Below are 16,335 nucleotides of genomic sequence, written 5' to 3' on the forward strand. Positions count from 1 at the left end.
CTTGTACTTGGAGATTTTAACCTTCACATTGATAATAAAGCTGATTCAAAGGCTATTGACTTTTTAAGGCTCCTGGATTCTCTTGATTTTATTCAGCATGTTTCAGGGCCTGCCCATAATCATGGCCATACCTTAGATCTTGTCATCTCTCATGGTCTAGTTGTTAATATTTCATCCATAATTGATCCTAATATCTCCGATCACTCTTGTATTTTATTTGAAGCCATTGTATCTGTACCCAGAAAGAGTGGGGCCCACACTATTAAAAGTCATGTTATTAATTCTTCAACTGTACAAAAGTTTTCTGAAATAATAAGTTCAGCGCCATCACCTCCTTTGCAGTCTCTGTCTACTGAATTACTAGTTGACAGATTTAACCACCTTTGTACTACTACTCTTCATACAGTTGCTGCAGTCAAGGTTAGATTAGCTTCACTTACACATAATGCTCCCTGGATTAACAATACTATCCGTCAAATGAAAAGAGACTCGTAAAATGGAATGAAAATGGAGGGCTACAAAATTGCATATCTATTTTGATATTATGAAAGATTATCTATCAAGGTACAATGAAGCTATAAGATCTGCAAGATGTGCATATATATCCAAATTGATTGAGGAAAATAAAAATAACTCAACAATAGATACATTGATAAATCCTTCATTCTCACCCATCCGCAACATAGAAGTGTCTTCGTCCAAGTGTGAAGAATTTCTCAATTACTTTGAAAATAAAATAAAGACTATTAGGGAACACATTCCACCTTATGGTTCTAAGTTAATTATTTCAGATAGATGGGAAAGTAGTGATGGAATCATTTTCTTGTATTACTGTACAGGAACTAAACATGATTGTCATGCACATGAAACCCACAGCTTGTATGTTAGATCCCATTCTAACAAGTTCCTGAAGCATGTCCTCAGTTACTCGTGTAATGATATTCTTGCCATTATGAACAGTTAGCTGGAAAATGGAATCGTTCCGGCTTCTTTCAAAATTGCTCTGGTTAAAAAACCCAACTTAGACAGTTCACCCATTTCAAATCTCCCTTTTCTAGCAAAAGTTCTGAAACAGGTAGTGCTTAAACAACTTAATGGGTTTCTCATTACTAATAATATGTTTGAAAATTTTCAGTCTGGGTTTCGTTCAAATCACAGTACAGAAACTGCCCTGGTAAGAGTAATAAATGACATATTAATATTAATAAGTGCAGATTGAAATGCTATATCCATTCTTGTTCTTTTGGACTTTAGTGCTGCGTTTGATACTGTGGATCATTCCATCTTAATTAGTTGTCTTAAGGGATGGGTGGGTCTAGATGGTAAAGTACTAAACTGGTTTAGATCCTACCTTACAAACAGGCAGTTTTTTGTTTCACTGGGGGAGTCTGTCTGTGGTGTCCCTCAGGGTTCGATTCTGGGTCCGATTTTATTATCTTTGTACATGTTACCTTTAGGTCAGATTATTCATAAACTTGCAGTAAATGTCCACTGCTATGCTGATGATACACAGTTATACATCTCTGTGAAACCTGGGGACATCAGCACAACAGCAGCTATACTTGAGTGTATCACTGATATCAAAACTTGGATGTCCTTACATGTTTTGCAATTAAACTCTGATTAGACAGAAGTGTTGTTAGTAGGCTCTCGGCAACAAAATGATTAATCAAAAATACATTTGGGGGACTTAACTCCTAATTTGAAGTCTGAAGTGAGTAATTTGGGTGTTATCCCTGATTCTATTTTAAGTTTCGAGTCACATATTAAAATGATTCCAATAGTATGTTTTTATCATCTAAGAAACATTGCCAAAATTAGATCTTTTCTTTATCTTTATCTGATGCTGAAAAAATAATCCATGCTTTTATTTCATGTAGACTGGACTACTGTAATGCTCTTTTTTCTGGACTTACTAGCCAAGCTTTATTAAGGCTGCAGCTTGTGCACAATGCAGCTGCAAGGCTCCTTACCAAAACCAGAAGGAGAGCACATATAACTCCTGTACTTGCTTCTTTGCACTGGCTTCCAGTGAAATATCGAACTGATTTTAAAATGTTATTGCTTACATTTAAAGCACTAAATGGAATGGCACCAGATTACCTCTGAGCTGTTGTCTCTTTATCAACCTCGGCGTGCATTGAGGCCTCCTCTGTATTCCAAGACTCAGGAGGAGAGGAGAGGTTGCCTTCTGTGTTTCTGCTCCGCAGCTGTGCAACTCTCTCCCCGACCATGGCAGAGCTCACCTACAGTAGCTACTTTAACATCTAGGCTTAAGACCTATTTTTATAATTTAGCTTCTTGAATTTATATATTGTTGTTTTTAGTTGTTTTAAATTGTCTTTTTCTCTTTTTGCGATTTATGATGCTTTTCATTTTGTTTAATTTATTTATTAATTTATGTCTTGTTATTAATGTTGATTTCAATTTTTGTGTTCTGTTACCTTCTTTTTTGTTTTTGTGCAGCACCTTGAACCTTGTGGTATGAAAGGCGCTCTATAACTAAAGATTATTATTATTATTATTATTATTATTATTATTATTATTATTACCACTGCTATTACACTGACCTGAGTCTATTACCACTGCTGTTAAACTGGGCTGCAATTGTGTAAGTCTGCAGACTGATTTGTACTGAACAACACAGAGGTAGACAGAAAGACAGATAGATAGATGATAGATAAATAGACAGACACCCCTGAGCCCCACGCCCCCCCACTGCAGTAGCCAGCCAGCAGGCCGTCAGCTCATCACCTTGCCAAGCGACCGACGCACACAACGCCTCCTATCAGCCCACCTGAGTGAGGTGAGCTGTCACCCCCCCCACACACAACCCACTGCCCAGCCCCTCACCATTAGTGCAGCAGAGACACACCATGCAGGGCCAAACCCAGACGACACACACTCTCACAGTGACACTCACACACTCACACAGTCACACTCGCACAGTGACACTCACACACTCGCACAGTCACACTCGCACAGTGACACTCACACACTCGCACAGTGACACTCACACACTCGCAGTCACACTCGCACAGTGAGACTCACACACTCTCACAGTGACACTCACACACTCGCACAGTCACACTCTCACAGTGACACTCACACACTCGTACATGGACACACTCGCACAGTGAGACTCACACACTCGCACAGTGAGACTCACACACTCGCACAGTGACACTCACACACTCACACAGTGAGACTCACACACTCTCACAGTGACACACACTCGCAGTCACACTCTCACAGTGACACTCACACACTCGTACAGTCACACTCGCACAGTGAGACTCACACACTCGCACAGTGAGACTCACACACTCGCACAGTGACACTCACACACTCGCACAGTGACACTCACACACTCGCAGTCACACTCGCACAGTGACTCACACACTCGCACAGTGAGACTCACACACTCGCACAGTGAGACTCACACACTCGCACAGTGAGACTCACACACTCACACAGTGACTCACACACTCGCAGTCACACTCGCACAGTGACTCACACACTCGCACAGTGACAGTCACACACTCGCAGTCACACTCGCACAGTGACTCACACACTCGCACAGTGAGACTCACACACTCTCACAGTGACACTCACACACTCGTACAGTCACACTCGCACAGTGACACTCACACACTCGCACAGTGACACTCACACACTCGCAGTCACACTCGCACAGTGACTCACACACTCGCACAGTGAGACTCACACACTCTCACAGTGACACTCACACACTCGTACAGTCACACTCACACACTCGCACAGTGAGACTAACACACTCGCACAGTGACACTCACACACTCACACAGTGACTCACACACTCGCAGTCACACTCGCACAGTGAGACTCACACACTCGCACAGTGACACTCACACACTCGCACAGTGAGACTAACACACTCGCACAGTGACACTCACACACTCACACAGTGACACACACTCGCAGTCACACTCGCACAGTGAGACTCACACACACGCACAGTGACACTCACACACTCGCACAGTGACTCACACACTCGCACAGTGAGACTCACACACTCGCACAGTGAGACTCACACACACGCACAGTGACACTCACACACTCGCACAGTGACTCACACACTCGCACAGTGAGACTCACACACTCGCACAGTGAGACTCACACACACGCACAGTGACACTCACACACTCGCACAGTGACACTCACACACTCGCAGTTAGTCAGTGAGTCAGGCAGGCAGCGAGTCAGTTGCCCCAGGCCTTGCCCCAAGGCCATGCCCCCAGGCCATGCCCAGCCTCTCGCTCTGGGAGCTCATGCTGCCGCGACGCACCTTCCTGCCCTTCCCTTCTCTCCTCTTTCTTCCCGTCCTGCGCTGACTTCGCCGCTACCTGCCTCGGCTCCTGCCCTGGAAAGGGGGGCGCGGCCAGCACCCTTGCCCCTTCCACAGACTGGGGGGGCGCAGCAGCAGCTTCCTGGGGGGGGACAATCTCTGGAGGCTTCTCAGTGGGAGAGGGGAGTTTGGTAAAGCTGGAGGGGGCATCTGGGGCATCTGTAGGGGGGAGGACTGTGGTATCTTTTGAAGGGTGGACTGTGGTATCTTTTGCAGGGGAGGTTGGGGTATCTTTAGAAGGGGGGACTGGGGTATCTTTAGAAGGGGGGACTGGGGTATCTTTAAGAGGGGGGACTGGGGTATCTTTAAGAAGGGGGACTGGGGTATCTTTAGGAGGGGGGACTGGGGTATCTTTAGCAGGGGGGACTGGGGTATCTTTTGCAGGGGGGACTGGGGTATCTTTTGCAGGGGGCGCTGGAGTGTCTTTTGGAGGAGGGGCTGGGGTATCTTTAGGAGGGGGGACTGGGGTATCCTTAGCAGGGGGGACTGGGGTATCTTTTGCAGGGGAGGTTGGGGTATCTTTAGGAGTGGGGACTGGGGTATCTTTAGGAGTGGGGACTGGGGTATCTTTAGCGGGGGGGGCTGGGCTATCTTTTGCAGGGGAGGCTGGGGTATCTTGAGGAGTGGGGACTGGGGTATCTTTAGCAGGGGGGGCTGGAGTGTCTTTAGGAGGGGGGGCTGGGGTATCTTTAGGAGTGGGGACTGGGGTATCTTTAGCAGGGGGGGCTAGAGTGTCTTTAGGAGGGGGGGCTGGGGTATCTTTAGGAGTGGAGACTGGGGTATCTTTAGCAGGGGGGGCTGGAGTGTCTATAGGAGGGGGGGCTGGGGTATCTTTAGGGGGGATTTTGTGTAGGCTGGATACAGCAGTTGTATTGCCACTGGGCGAGTGAGGCAGGGGGGCAATAGGGCTTGAAGCAGGGGGAGGGTTAGGGGAGAGAGTCGGGGCATCCTTTACCCCAGAGGCAGTATGTAGCTCCTTGGTGGGGGAAGAGGCTGCTGGTACAGGGGGCAGCTTCTCACTTAGGGAGGGGGGTTGGCCAGGGCTGGAGGGGGCTGCAGTAATCTGTTTAGGGGAGAGGGCAGGGGTATCAGCAGGGGGTATTTCTGGCTGGATGGATACAGTTAAAGGGGCACCCTTTACCCCTGGGGCAGTACCTGGCTCCAGTGCAGGGGCATCTTTAGGCAGTTTGGGAGAGGAAGTGGGGGGCTGCGAGAGTGAGGGGGGGGCTGTGTCAACAGCTGCGGGACAGGCAGGGGCCTGCACAATGTGGGGGGGGCAGCTGGGTCCTGTCGGGGAGGCAGCAGGGGGGAGCAGGGGAGCACCTGGCACAGGGGTCTTCTCCTGGTTGTGGGTGGGGGCTGGAGCAGCAGTGAGCTGTTGAGTGCTGGGCACATCTTGTTTGCCCCTCTGTCCATCAGGCTGGGGGGCCGGCGGGTGGACAGTGGGGGCTATCGGCGAGTCCCCGTCCCTCTCCCCCTCCCCCTCCTGCCCTCTCCTCCTGCCCTTGCCCTTCTTGCCCCTGCCTGGCCGCCCACCCCAGTCCTCGTGCTCCCAGCCCTCCTCCCGGCGGGGGGGGATCCTGTAAGGGGTGAACGGGGAGGCCACAGGTGGCGTGTTCTCTGAGGGGGGCCCCTGGGGGAGGTCCCACGCCTCCTCCCTCGGCCTCCTCTTCTTCTTCTTCTTCTGGTGCTGCTGCCTGCGGTCCGGCCCCTCGCTCTCCCTGCCCCCCCTGCCCGCGGCCTCCTCGCACGCCAGGCTGATCACCGTGGCGACGCTGGGGGTGAAGAGGGGCAGGTCCGCTCGCAGCCCCCCCACGCCCCCCCAGCCAGGGGTCACGCTGGGGTCACCCTGGGCTTCACACAGGGAGAGGGAGGAGACACAGATTACACTGACATCCTCACCCAGCCCGGGGTACACTGTCACACTGACACAGTCACACTAACATCCTCACACAGTGACACACTGTCCCCTATACCCAGCCTGTAGTACAGTCACACACTGACACACTGTCCTCTATACCCAGCCTGTAGTACAGTCACACACTGACACACTGTCCTCTATACCCAGCCTGTAGTACAGTCACACACTGACACACTGTCCTCTATAACCAGCCTGTAGTACAGTCACACACTGACACACTGTCCTCTATATCCAGCCTGTAGTACACTGTCACACACTGACACACTGTCCTCTATACCCAGCCTGTAGTACAGACACACACTGACACGCTGTCCTCTATATCCAGCCTGTAGTACACTGTCACACACTGACACACTGTCCTCTATACCCAGCCTGTAGTACAGTCACACACTGACACGCTGTCCTTTATACCCAGCCTGTAGTACAGACACACACTGACACGCTGTCCTCTATATCCAGCCTGTAGTACACTGTCACACACTGAAACACTGTCCTCTATACCAAGCCTGTAGTACTGTCACACACTGACACACTGTCCCCTATACCCAGCCTGTAGTAGTCACACAGTGACACGCTGTCCCCTATACCCAGCCTGTAGTAAAGTCACACACTGTCCCCTATACCCAGCCTGTAGTACACTGTCACACACTGACACGCTGTCTCCTATACCCAGCCTGTAGTACAGTCACACACTGACACGCTGTCTCCTATACCCAGCCTGTAGTAGTCACACACTGACACACTGTCTCCTATACCCAGCCTGTAGTACAGTCACACACTGACACGCTGTCCCCTATACCCAGCCTGTAGTACAGTCACACACTGTCACACTGTCCTCTATACCCTGCCTGTAGTACACTGTCACACACTGACACGCATGTTCCCTATACTCAGCCTGTAGTACACTGTCACACACTGTCACACTGTCCCCTATACCCAGCCTGTAGTGCACTGTCACACACTGTCACACTGTCCCCTATACCCAGCCTGTAGTACACTGTCACACGCTGACATGCTGTCCTTTATACCCAGCCTGTAGTACAGTCACACACTGTCACACCGTCCCCTATAACCAGCCTGTAGTACAGTCACACACTGTCACACTGTCCCCTATACCCAGCCTGTAGTACACTGTCACACTGTCCCCTATACCCAGCCTGTAGTACACTGTCACACTGACACACCGTCCCCTATAACCAGCCTGTAGTACAGTCACACACTGTCACACTGTCCCCTATACCCAGCCTGTAGTACACTGACACACTGTCCCCTATACCCAGCCTGTAGTACAGTCACACACTGACACACTGTCCCCTATACCCAGCCTGTAGTAGTCACACACTGTCACACCGTCCCCTATAACCAGCCTGTAGTACAGTCACACACTGTTACACTGTCCTCTATACCCAGCCTGTAGTACAGTCACACACTGTCACACTGTCCCCTATACCCAGCCTGTAGTACAGTCACACACTGACACACTGTCCCCTACACCCAGCCTGTAGTACAGTCACACACTGACACACTGTCCCCTATACAAAGGCCTGTAGTACACTGTTACACACTGACACACTGTCCTCTATACCCAGCCTGTAGTACAGTCACACACTGACACACTGTCCCCTATACCCAGTCTGTAGTACAGTCACACACTGACACACTGTCCTCTATACCCAGCCTGTAGTACAGTCACACACTGACACGCTGTCCTTTATACCCAGCCTGCAGTACTGTCACACACTGACACACTGTCCTCTATACCCAGCCTGTAGTACAGTCACACACTGACACACTGTCCTCTATACCCAGCCTGTAGTACAGTCACACACTGACACACTGTCCTCTATAACCAGCCTGTAGTACAGTCACACACTGACACACTGTCCCCTATACCCAGCCTGTAGTACAGTCACACACTGACACACTGTCCTCTATACCCAGCCTGTAGTACAGACACACACTGACACGCTGTCCTCTATATCCAGCCTGTAGTACACTGTTACACACTGACACACTGTCCTCTATACCCAGCCTGTAGTACAGTCACACACTGACACACTGTCCCCTATACCCAGCCTGTAGTACAGTCACACACTGACACACTGTCCTCTATACCCAGCCTGTAGTACAGTCACACACTGACACGCTGTCCTTTATACCCAGCCTGCAGTACTGTCACACACTGACACACTGTCCTCTATACCCAGCCTGTAGTACAGTCACACACTGACACACTGTCCTCTATACCCAGCCTGTAGTACAGTCACACACTGTCACACTGTCCTCTATATCCAGCCTGTAGTACACTGTCACACACTGACACACTGTCCTCTATACCCAGCCTGTAGTACAGACACACACTGACACGCTGTCCCCTATACCCAGCCTGTAGTACACTGTCACACTGACACACTGTCCCCTATACCCAGCCTGTAGTACACTGTCACACTGACACACTGTCCCCTATACCCAGCCTGTAGTACACTGTCACACTGACACACTGTCCCCTATACCCAGCCTGTAGTACACTGTCACACTGACACACTGTCCCCTATACCCAGCCTGTAGTACACTGTCACACTGACACACTGTCCCCTATACCCAGCCTGTAGTACACTGTCACACACTGTCACACTGTCCCCTATACCCAGCCTGTAGTACAGTCACACACTGACACACTGTCCCCTATACCCAGCCTGTAGTACAGTCACACACTGTCACACCGTCCCCTATAACCAGCCTGTAGTACAGTCACACACTGTCACACTGTCCCCTATACCCAGCCTGTAGTACAGTCACACACTGTCCTCTATACCCAGCCTGTAGTACACTGTCACACTGACACACTGTCCCCTATACCCAGCCTGTAGTACAGTCACACACTGTCACACCATCCCCTATACCCAGCCTGTAGTACACTGTCACACACTGACACACTGTCCCCTATACCCAGCCTGTAGTACAGTCACACACTGACACGCTGTCCTTTATACCCAGCCTGTAGTACACTGTCACACACTGACATGCTATCCCCTATACCGTGTCAGGGGTACACTGTCACACACTGTCCGTGTCCTGTGGCAGCAGCACTGTGAGCGACAGTGGGCTGCGTGTCCATCAGTTCAGCGTGTGGGTCATGTGACACTGCAGACTCAGCTAGAGACACTAACAGACAAAGTAACATACAGTATGTCAAGTCTAATCTAGTCTAGTGTAGCACAGCGTTGTGCGATACAGTGCAGTGCGGTATAACAGAGCATAGAACAGTACAGTATTATAGACTGCATTGTCCTGTACTGTACTGTATTACATTGTACTGTATTGTATTGTTCTGTAATGTATTTTACTGTACAGTATTGCTCTGTACTGTATTGTGTTGTATTGTGCAATACAGTATTGTACTGTATTGTATTGCTCTGTACTGTATTATATTGTATTGTATTGTGTGACACTGTACTATATTGTATTGTGCAATACTGTATTGTACTGCAGGAGAGAGGGGTGCAGGGGTGTGAGGGACAGGGGGCAGGATGGAGGGACACAAGAAGGAGGGCACAAAGGAGCGAGTGACAGATGGACAGAGCATGGTGGGAGTCGGGTCACTGGGAGTTAGAGGCAGACAAAGAGCAGATACGGGGGGTCATGTGAGTGCTGTGCCTGGCACTGCCACCCACTGGGAGGGGTGGGCGGGAAGGAAGCCATGGCACGAGGGCAGAGAGCCAACCTCTAACCAAAAGCACTGTCTGTGTGAATATTAACGCACCTGTGCATTGCGGGGAACAGCGCAGTGTGTTAAATACAGTGTGAACTCTGCTGACTGAACAGTACTACTGTAATACTGACACACAATCACACAAACACACACACAGACATACACTACACACTCACACATACACTCTCCACACACTCTCACACAAACACACACTTCACACACACACAGTCTGCCTTGTCTGCTCACAGTGAGAAAGAGCTGTAATCCCATAAACCTCTGGAGGAGATGAACGCCCAAGTGAGAGAGGTGTGTGTGTGAGAGAGAGTGAGTGAGTGAGTGAGTGAGTGAGTGAGTGTGTGTTTGTTTGTGTGTAAGAGTGCGATTGTGTGTGTGTGAAACAGTGGGACTGTGTGAGTGTGAGGGCCCAGACCCCTCCATGGCCCCGAGGCAGAGCGCCCCCTACCTTTGGCCAGCTCCTGTGCCGGGGGCTCCGTGCTGTGCAGCTCGGCAGGGGAGCGGGGGCTCAGTGGCACAGCCGTTGAGGGGGGGGTCTGCTGGGGCTCAGCGACACTACGGGGCTCCCTCTGCTGGGGGGGGGGCCCGACATCAGCCAACAATGACACCCCTTAAAAACAAACACACACACTGAGACTGACACAATAACACACACAAACACACACTGAGAGTGACACACTGACACACAAACACTGAAACACACAGGGTGTGTGTGGGGTAAAGTCGTCTACATAAAAAGTTATTTGCTGGAGTTCAACCGCCATTTTTAAAATGCCAGCAGAGACGCAAGAAGTGAGGAGAGTTTTGATTAAAAATGAGCGAAATCAGCAGCAAACAGCGGTCTGTCGAGGAGAGACACTTCAGTAACAATATGGTCTCACCAGGTCAATAACTAGTTAGGAGTTGTCAAATGGCAGCAATGAACACACAAACAGTGGGACACAAAGACCCTGTAACACACACTCAGTGAATTTGACACATTAAAGCCCTGAAATGTCACACAAAGCACACACACACTGAAACACACACAACACACACACACACTGAGACACAGATACACGCACAACCTGACACACAGAGACACACACAAACACTGACACTCACACACACACACAGTCACAGCAGAGTCAATCTGACAAGAGAGACACGGAGATGAAGACCTGTGAGGGTGGGTCCTACGGGGGGCAACGGGCTGCCGAGCTTCGGCTGAGGAGGGCCTGGCTGAGACCCCCACACCTCCGGGACACCCAACATCCCTGCTGCGCCAGAGAGAGAGAGAGAGAGAGAGGGGGGTTGGCCATCCTTGTAGGGAGGACACACACACAGAGGTGAGGACGGGTATAACGGGGTTCCCACCTGACAGGAAGTCAGCAGCCAGTATGTGCTGCTCTGCAATGGGCCGCACTTCCCCCTGGGCTTCCTGGTGCTGCACTGGCGTCTGTCCGCCCTGTGTCACTGCAGAGACGGCTGTACAGGAAACACAAGCAGCAGCGCGTGAGTTCCTCCGGGGGCCAGCACTGCTGACCAGCACTGAAAAGTGTACAGCAAAAAATGCTATTGCTGTCGAGAACTCAGTTAACCAACACTGAAGAGGAAGGGAGAGATGGGTAGGGAGGGAGGGAGAGAGAACCCCGAGCCTTGTTAGACTGCAGTCACCGAGACTGACCCCCGACTGACCCCAAACTCCTCTGTGCTGTCTGTCTCCAGGGATGACTAACTAATGATTCACTGCATTTCTCTGTCTGTCTCTCTCTCTCTCCCTCTGTCTCTTCCTCAATCTCTCTCCATCCTTTTCTTTTCAGTACCTCTCTAACTGTGAAAATCTCTCTCTCTCTCTCTCTCTCTGCGTTTGTCTCTGTCTGCCCTCACCCCCCCGCCCTCCCCTCCTGTGTGTGAATGTTGCTGCCAGAGGAGCTGAGCTGCAGTATCCCAAAATCACCCCCATGCCAAATCTCTCTGCAGACAGCACCCAGAGAGGGGGGAGGGGGGGGGGAGGGAGAGACAGAGGAAGAGGGAGATCGGGGGAAGGGTGGGAAGGAGGGGGAAAGAGGAATGTAGAGACGATGGGGGAGAGGGAGAGGTAAGGAGTGGGGGAGCAAGAGACAGGGCAAATTAGGAACAGCCAGCCAGGGAGAAAAGTGTGAGAGGGAGGGAAGCAGGGTGAGGGTGAGGACAGAGGAGAACCACAGGCACACAGAGAGAGAGAAAGACAGAAGCAGAGGCACTGCTCTGTGACAAACTCGGTCTGAATGTCAGTCTGAGGTTTATTTTACCCCCCCCCCCACATCCCCCAGACTTGAGTCTCAGAGACAAAGTGTGAAACTGAATCGCCTTCGGAGGGAGAGAGGGAGAGAGGGAAAGAGAAATACAGAGTTCTGACTTTGTCTCTATATGAATGGACATGTTTATTGTCCTTTATCATTTCCCTCTGATGCACCGGTGCCTCTGCTCTGGACTCTTACAGTGAAGCTGCGACTTCATTTGCATTTCAGCTGAAGACGGACAGAGAGCCAGGCAGAGAGACAGAGAGACAGCCAGGCAGATTGGCAGACAGGCAGGCAGACTCAGCGGTGCTGTGAAAAGTGCTGAACTAGTGCACAGAAACACAGACACAACGACAGAGCTGTCCAGCCTGTAGAAGTCACTGCATCCTCAAAGTGTGGCTACATACCTACTGGGACCCTGCTGACCTGGACACCTCACACCAGCTCCTCACACACAGCTGTGTCACAACAGCATCTGAGCACGTGATAGCACCCCCTGTCCCGCCCCGTCCTGTCCCACAGAGCGTGTGCCTCTCGCTTCTGTCTGTGTGTCTGTGTCTGCAGTGTGCTCAGTGCTCAGTGTTGTGTCTGTGTCTGCAGTGTGCGCAGTGCTCAGTGTTGAGTACTCGTGACTGACACACATTCAGCCTCTTTCTAACTTTTACTTTTCTTCGTTCTCTCTCTCTGTCTCTCCGAGTCTCTGACCCACTTTCTTTCCTCCGAATTGAGCTCCTCGCACTGCAGAACCCCCCCAGGACGGGACTCTCAGGCTATATTTATCCCTGTCATTATTCAGCGCAGCTGGCAGTGAAGCGCAGTGCTGACCCAGCAGCGCCGCACGAGCCCAGTTAACCCTTCACTGCATGGCACCCCCGGCACACCCAGTCCTGCAGCACTACAGCCTGGACCGACACGAAGACACACACTGAGAGTCAGAACATCACAACACAACGACACAGCGAGAGTCAGAACATCACAACACAACGACACAGCGAGTCAGAACATCACAACACAATGACACAGCGAGAGTCAGAACGTCACAACGACACACACTGAGAGTCAGAACATCACATCACAATGACACACACTGAGAGTCAGAACATCACAACACAATGACAAACAGTGAGAGTCAGAACATCACAACACAATGACACAGCGAGAGTCAGAACGTCACAACGACACACACTGAGAGTCAGAACATCACATCACAACGACACACACTGAGAGTCAGAACATCACAACACAACGACACACACTGAGAGTCAGAACATCACAACACAACGACACAGCGAGAGTCAGAACATCACAACACAGCGAGAGTCAGAACATCACAACACAACGACACAGCGAGTCAGAACATCACAACACAATGACACAGCGAGAGTCAGAACATCACAACGACACACTGAGAGTCAGAACATCACAACACAACGACACAGCGAGAGTCAGAACATCACAACGACACACTGAGAGTCAGAACATCACAACACAACGACACAGCGAGTCAGAACATCACAACACAATGACACAGCGAGAGTCAGAACATCACGACACACTGAGAGTCAGAACATCACAACACAATGACAAACAGTGAGAGTCAGAACATCACAACACAATGACACAGCGAGAGTCAGAACATCACAACACAATGACACAGCGAGAGTCAGAACATCACAACAACACACACTGAGAGTCAGAACATCACAACGACACACAGTGAGAGTCAGAACATCACAACACAACGACACAGCGAGAGTCAGAACATCACATCACAACGACACACAGTGAGTCAACATCACATCACAACGACACACAGTGAGAGTCAGAACATCACATCACAACGACACAGCGAGAGTCAGAACATCACAACGACACACACTGAGAGTCAGAACATCACAACGACACACAGTGAGAGTCAGAACATCACAACACAACGACACAGCGAGAGTCAGAACATCACATCACAACGACACACAGTGAGTCAGAACATCACATCACAAGGACACACACTGAGAGTCAGAACATCACAACACAACGACACACAGTGAGAGTCAGAACATCACAACACAACGACACACAGCGAGAGTCAGAACATCACAACACAACGACACAGCAAGAGTCAGAACATCACATCACAATGACAAACAGTGAGAGTCAGAACATCACAACACAATGACACAGCGAGAGTCAGAACATCACAACACAACGACACAGCGAGAGTCAGAACATCACAACACAACGACACAGCGAGAGTCAGAACATCACAACGACACACACTGAGAGTCAGAACATCACATCACAACGACACAGCGAGAGTCAGAACATCACAACACAATGACACAGCGAGAGTCAGAACATCACGACACACTGAGTCAGAACATCACATCACAATGACACAGCGAGAGTCAGAACATCACAACACAACGACACACACTGAGAGTCAGAACATCACAACACAATGACACACACTGAGAGTCAGAACATCACAACACAATGACAAACAGTGAGAGTCAGAACATCACAACACAATAACACAGCGAGAGTCAGAACGTCACAACGACACACACTGAGAGTCAGAACATCACATCACAACGACACACACTGAGAGTCAGAACATCACAACACAACGACACACACTGAGAGTCAGAACATCACAACACAACGACACAGCGAGAGTCAGAACATCACAACACAACGACACAGCGAGAGTCAGAACATCACAACGACACACACTGAGAGTCAGAACATCACAACACAATGACACAGCGAGAGTCAGAACATCACAACGACACACTGAGAGTCAGAACATCACACAATGACACACACTGAGAGTCAGAACATCACAACACAATGACAAACAGTGAGAGTCAGAACATCACAACACAATAACACAGCGAGAGTCAGAACGTCACAACGACACACACTGAGAGTCAGAACATCACATCATAACGACAAACAGTGAGAGTCAGAACATCACAACACAATGACACACTGAGAGTCAGAACATCACAACACAATGACACAGCGAGTCAGAACATCACAACACAATGACACAGCGAGAGTCAGAACATCACAACGACACACTGAGAGTCAGAACATCACATCACAATGACACACACTGAGAGTCAGAACATCACAACACAATGACAAACAGTGAGAGTCAAAACATCACAACACAATGACACAGCGAGAGTCAGAACGTCACAACGACACACACTGAGAGTCAGAACATCACATCACAACGACACACAGCGAGTCAGAACATCACAACACAACGACACACACTGAGAGTCAGAACATCACAACACAACGACACAGCGAGAGTCAGAACATCACAACGACACACAGTGAGAGTCAGAACATCACATCACAACGACACGCACTGAGAGTCAGAACATCACAACACAATGACACAGCGAGAGTCAGAACATCACAACACAATGACACAGCGAGAGTCAGAACATCACAACGACACACACTGAGAGTCAGAACATCACAACACAATGACACAGCGAGAGTCAGAACACCACAACGACACACACTGAGAGTCAGAACATCACATCACAACGACACAGCGAGAGTCAGAACATCACATCACAACGACACACAGTGAGAGTCAGAACATCACAACACAACGACACAGCGAGAGTCAGAACATCACAACACAACGACACAGCGAGAGTCAGAACATCACAACACAATGACACAGCGAGAGTCAGAACATCACAACGACACACAGCGAGTCAGAACATCACAACGACACACAGTGAGAGTCAGAACATCACAACGACACACACTGAGAGTCAGAACATCACAACACAACGACACAGCGAGAGTCAGAACATCACAACACAACGACACAGCGAGAGTCAGAACATCATAACACAATGACACAGCGAGAGTCAGACCATCACAGCGACACACTGAGAGTCAGAACATCACATCACAATGACACAGTGAGAGTCAGACCATCACAACGACACACAGTGAGAGTCAGAACATCACAACGACACACACTGAGAGTCAGAACATCACA

At 49.9% G+C, this 16,335-nt stretch overlaps 1 protein-coding gene across 6 annotated transcripts in view; it reads right to left on the reverse strand.

Moving 5' to 3' along the window:
* The window catches only part of LOC136760580 (microtubule-associated protein 4), a 92,537-nt gene that overhangs the window by 48,781 nt on the left and 27,421 nt on the right, over positions 1 to 16,335 (reverse strand). For 5 of the 6 annotated variants that reach the window (XM_066716078.1, XM_066716092.1, XM_066716085.1 and 2 more), the window contains 4 exons: positions 11,392 to 11,502; positions 11,196 to 11,294; positions 10,484 to 10,645; positions 4,328 to 6,241 (listed from right to left, as the gene is read on the reverse strand). In XM_066716078.1, the coding sequence (XP_066572175.1) occupies positions 4,328 to 6,241; positions 10,484 to 10,645; positions 11,196 to 11,294; positions 11,392 to 11,502 (2,286 nt within the window). The remainder of the gene's footprint in view (positions 1 to 4,327; positions 6,242 to 10,483; positions 10,646 to 11,195; positions 11,295 to 11,391; positions 11,503 to 16,335) is intronic. The other variant, XM_066716060.1, reaches the window with a different exon arrangement.

The sequence above is a fragment of the Amia ocellicauda genome, chromosome 2 (genome assembly GCF_036373705.1).
Source record: "Amia ocellicauda isolate fAmiCal2 chromosome 2, fAmiCal2.hap1, whole genome shotgun sequence".
Lineage (NCBI taxonomy): Eukaryota > Metazoa > Chordata > Actinopteri > Amiiformes > Amiidae > Amia > Amia ocellicauda.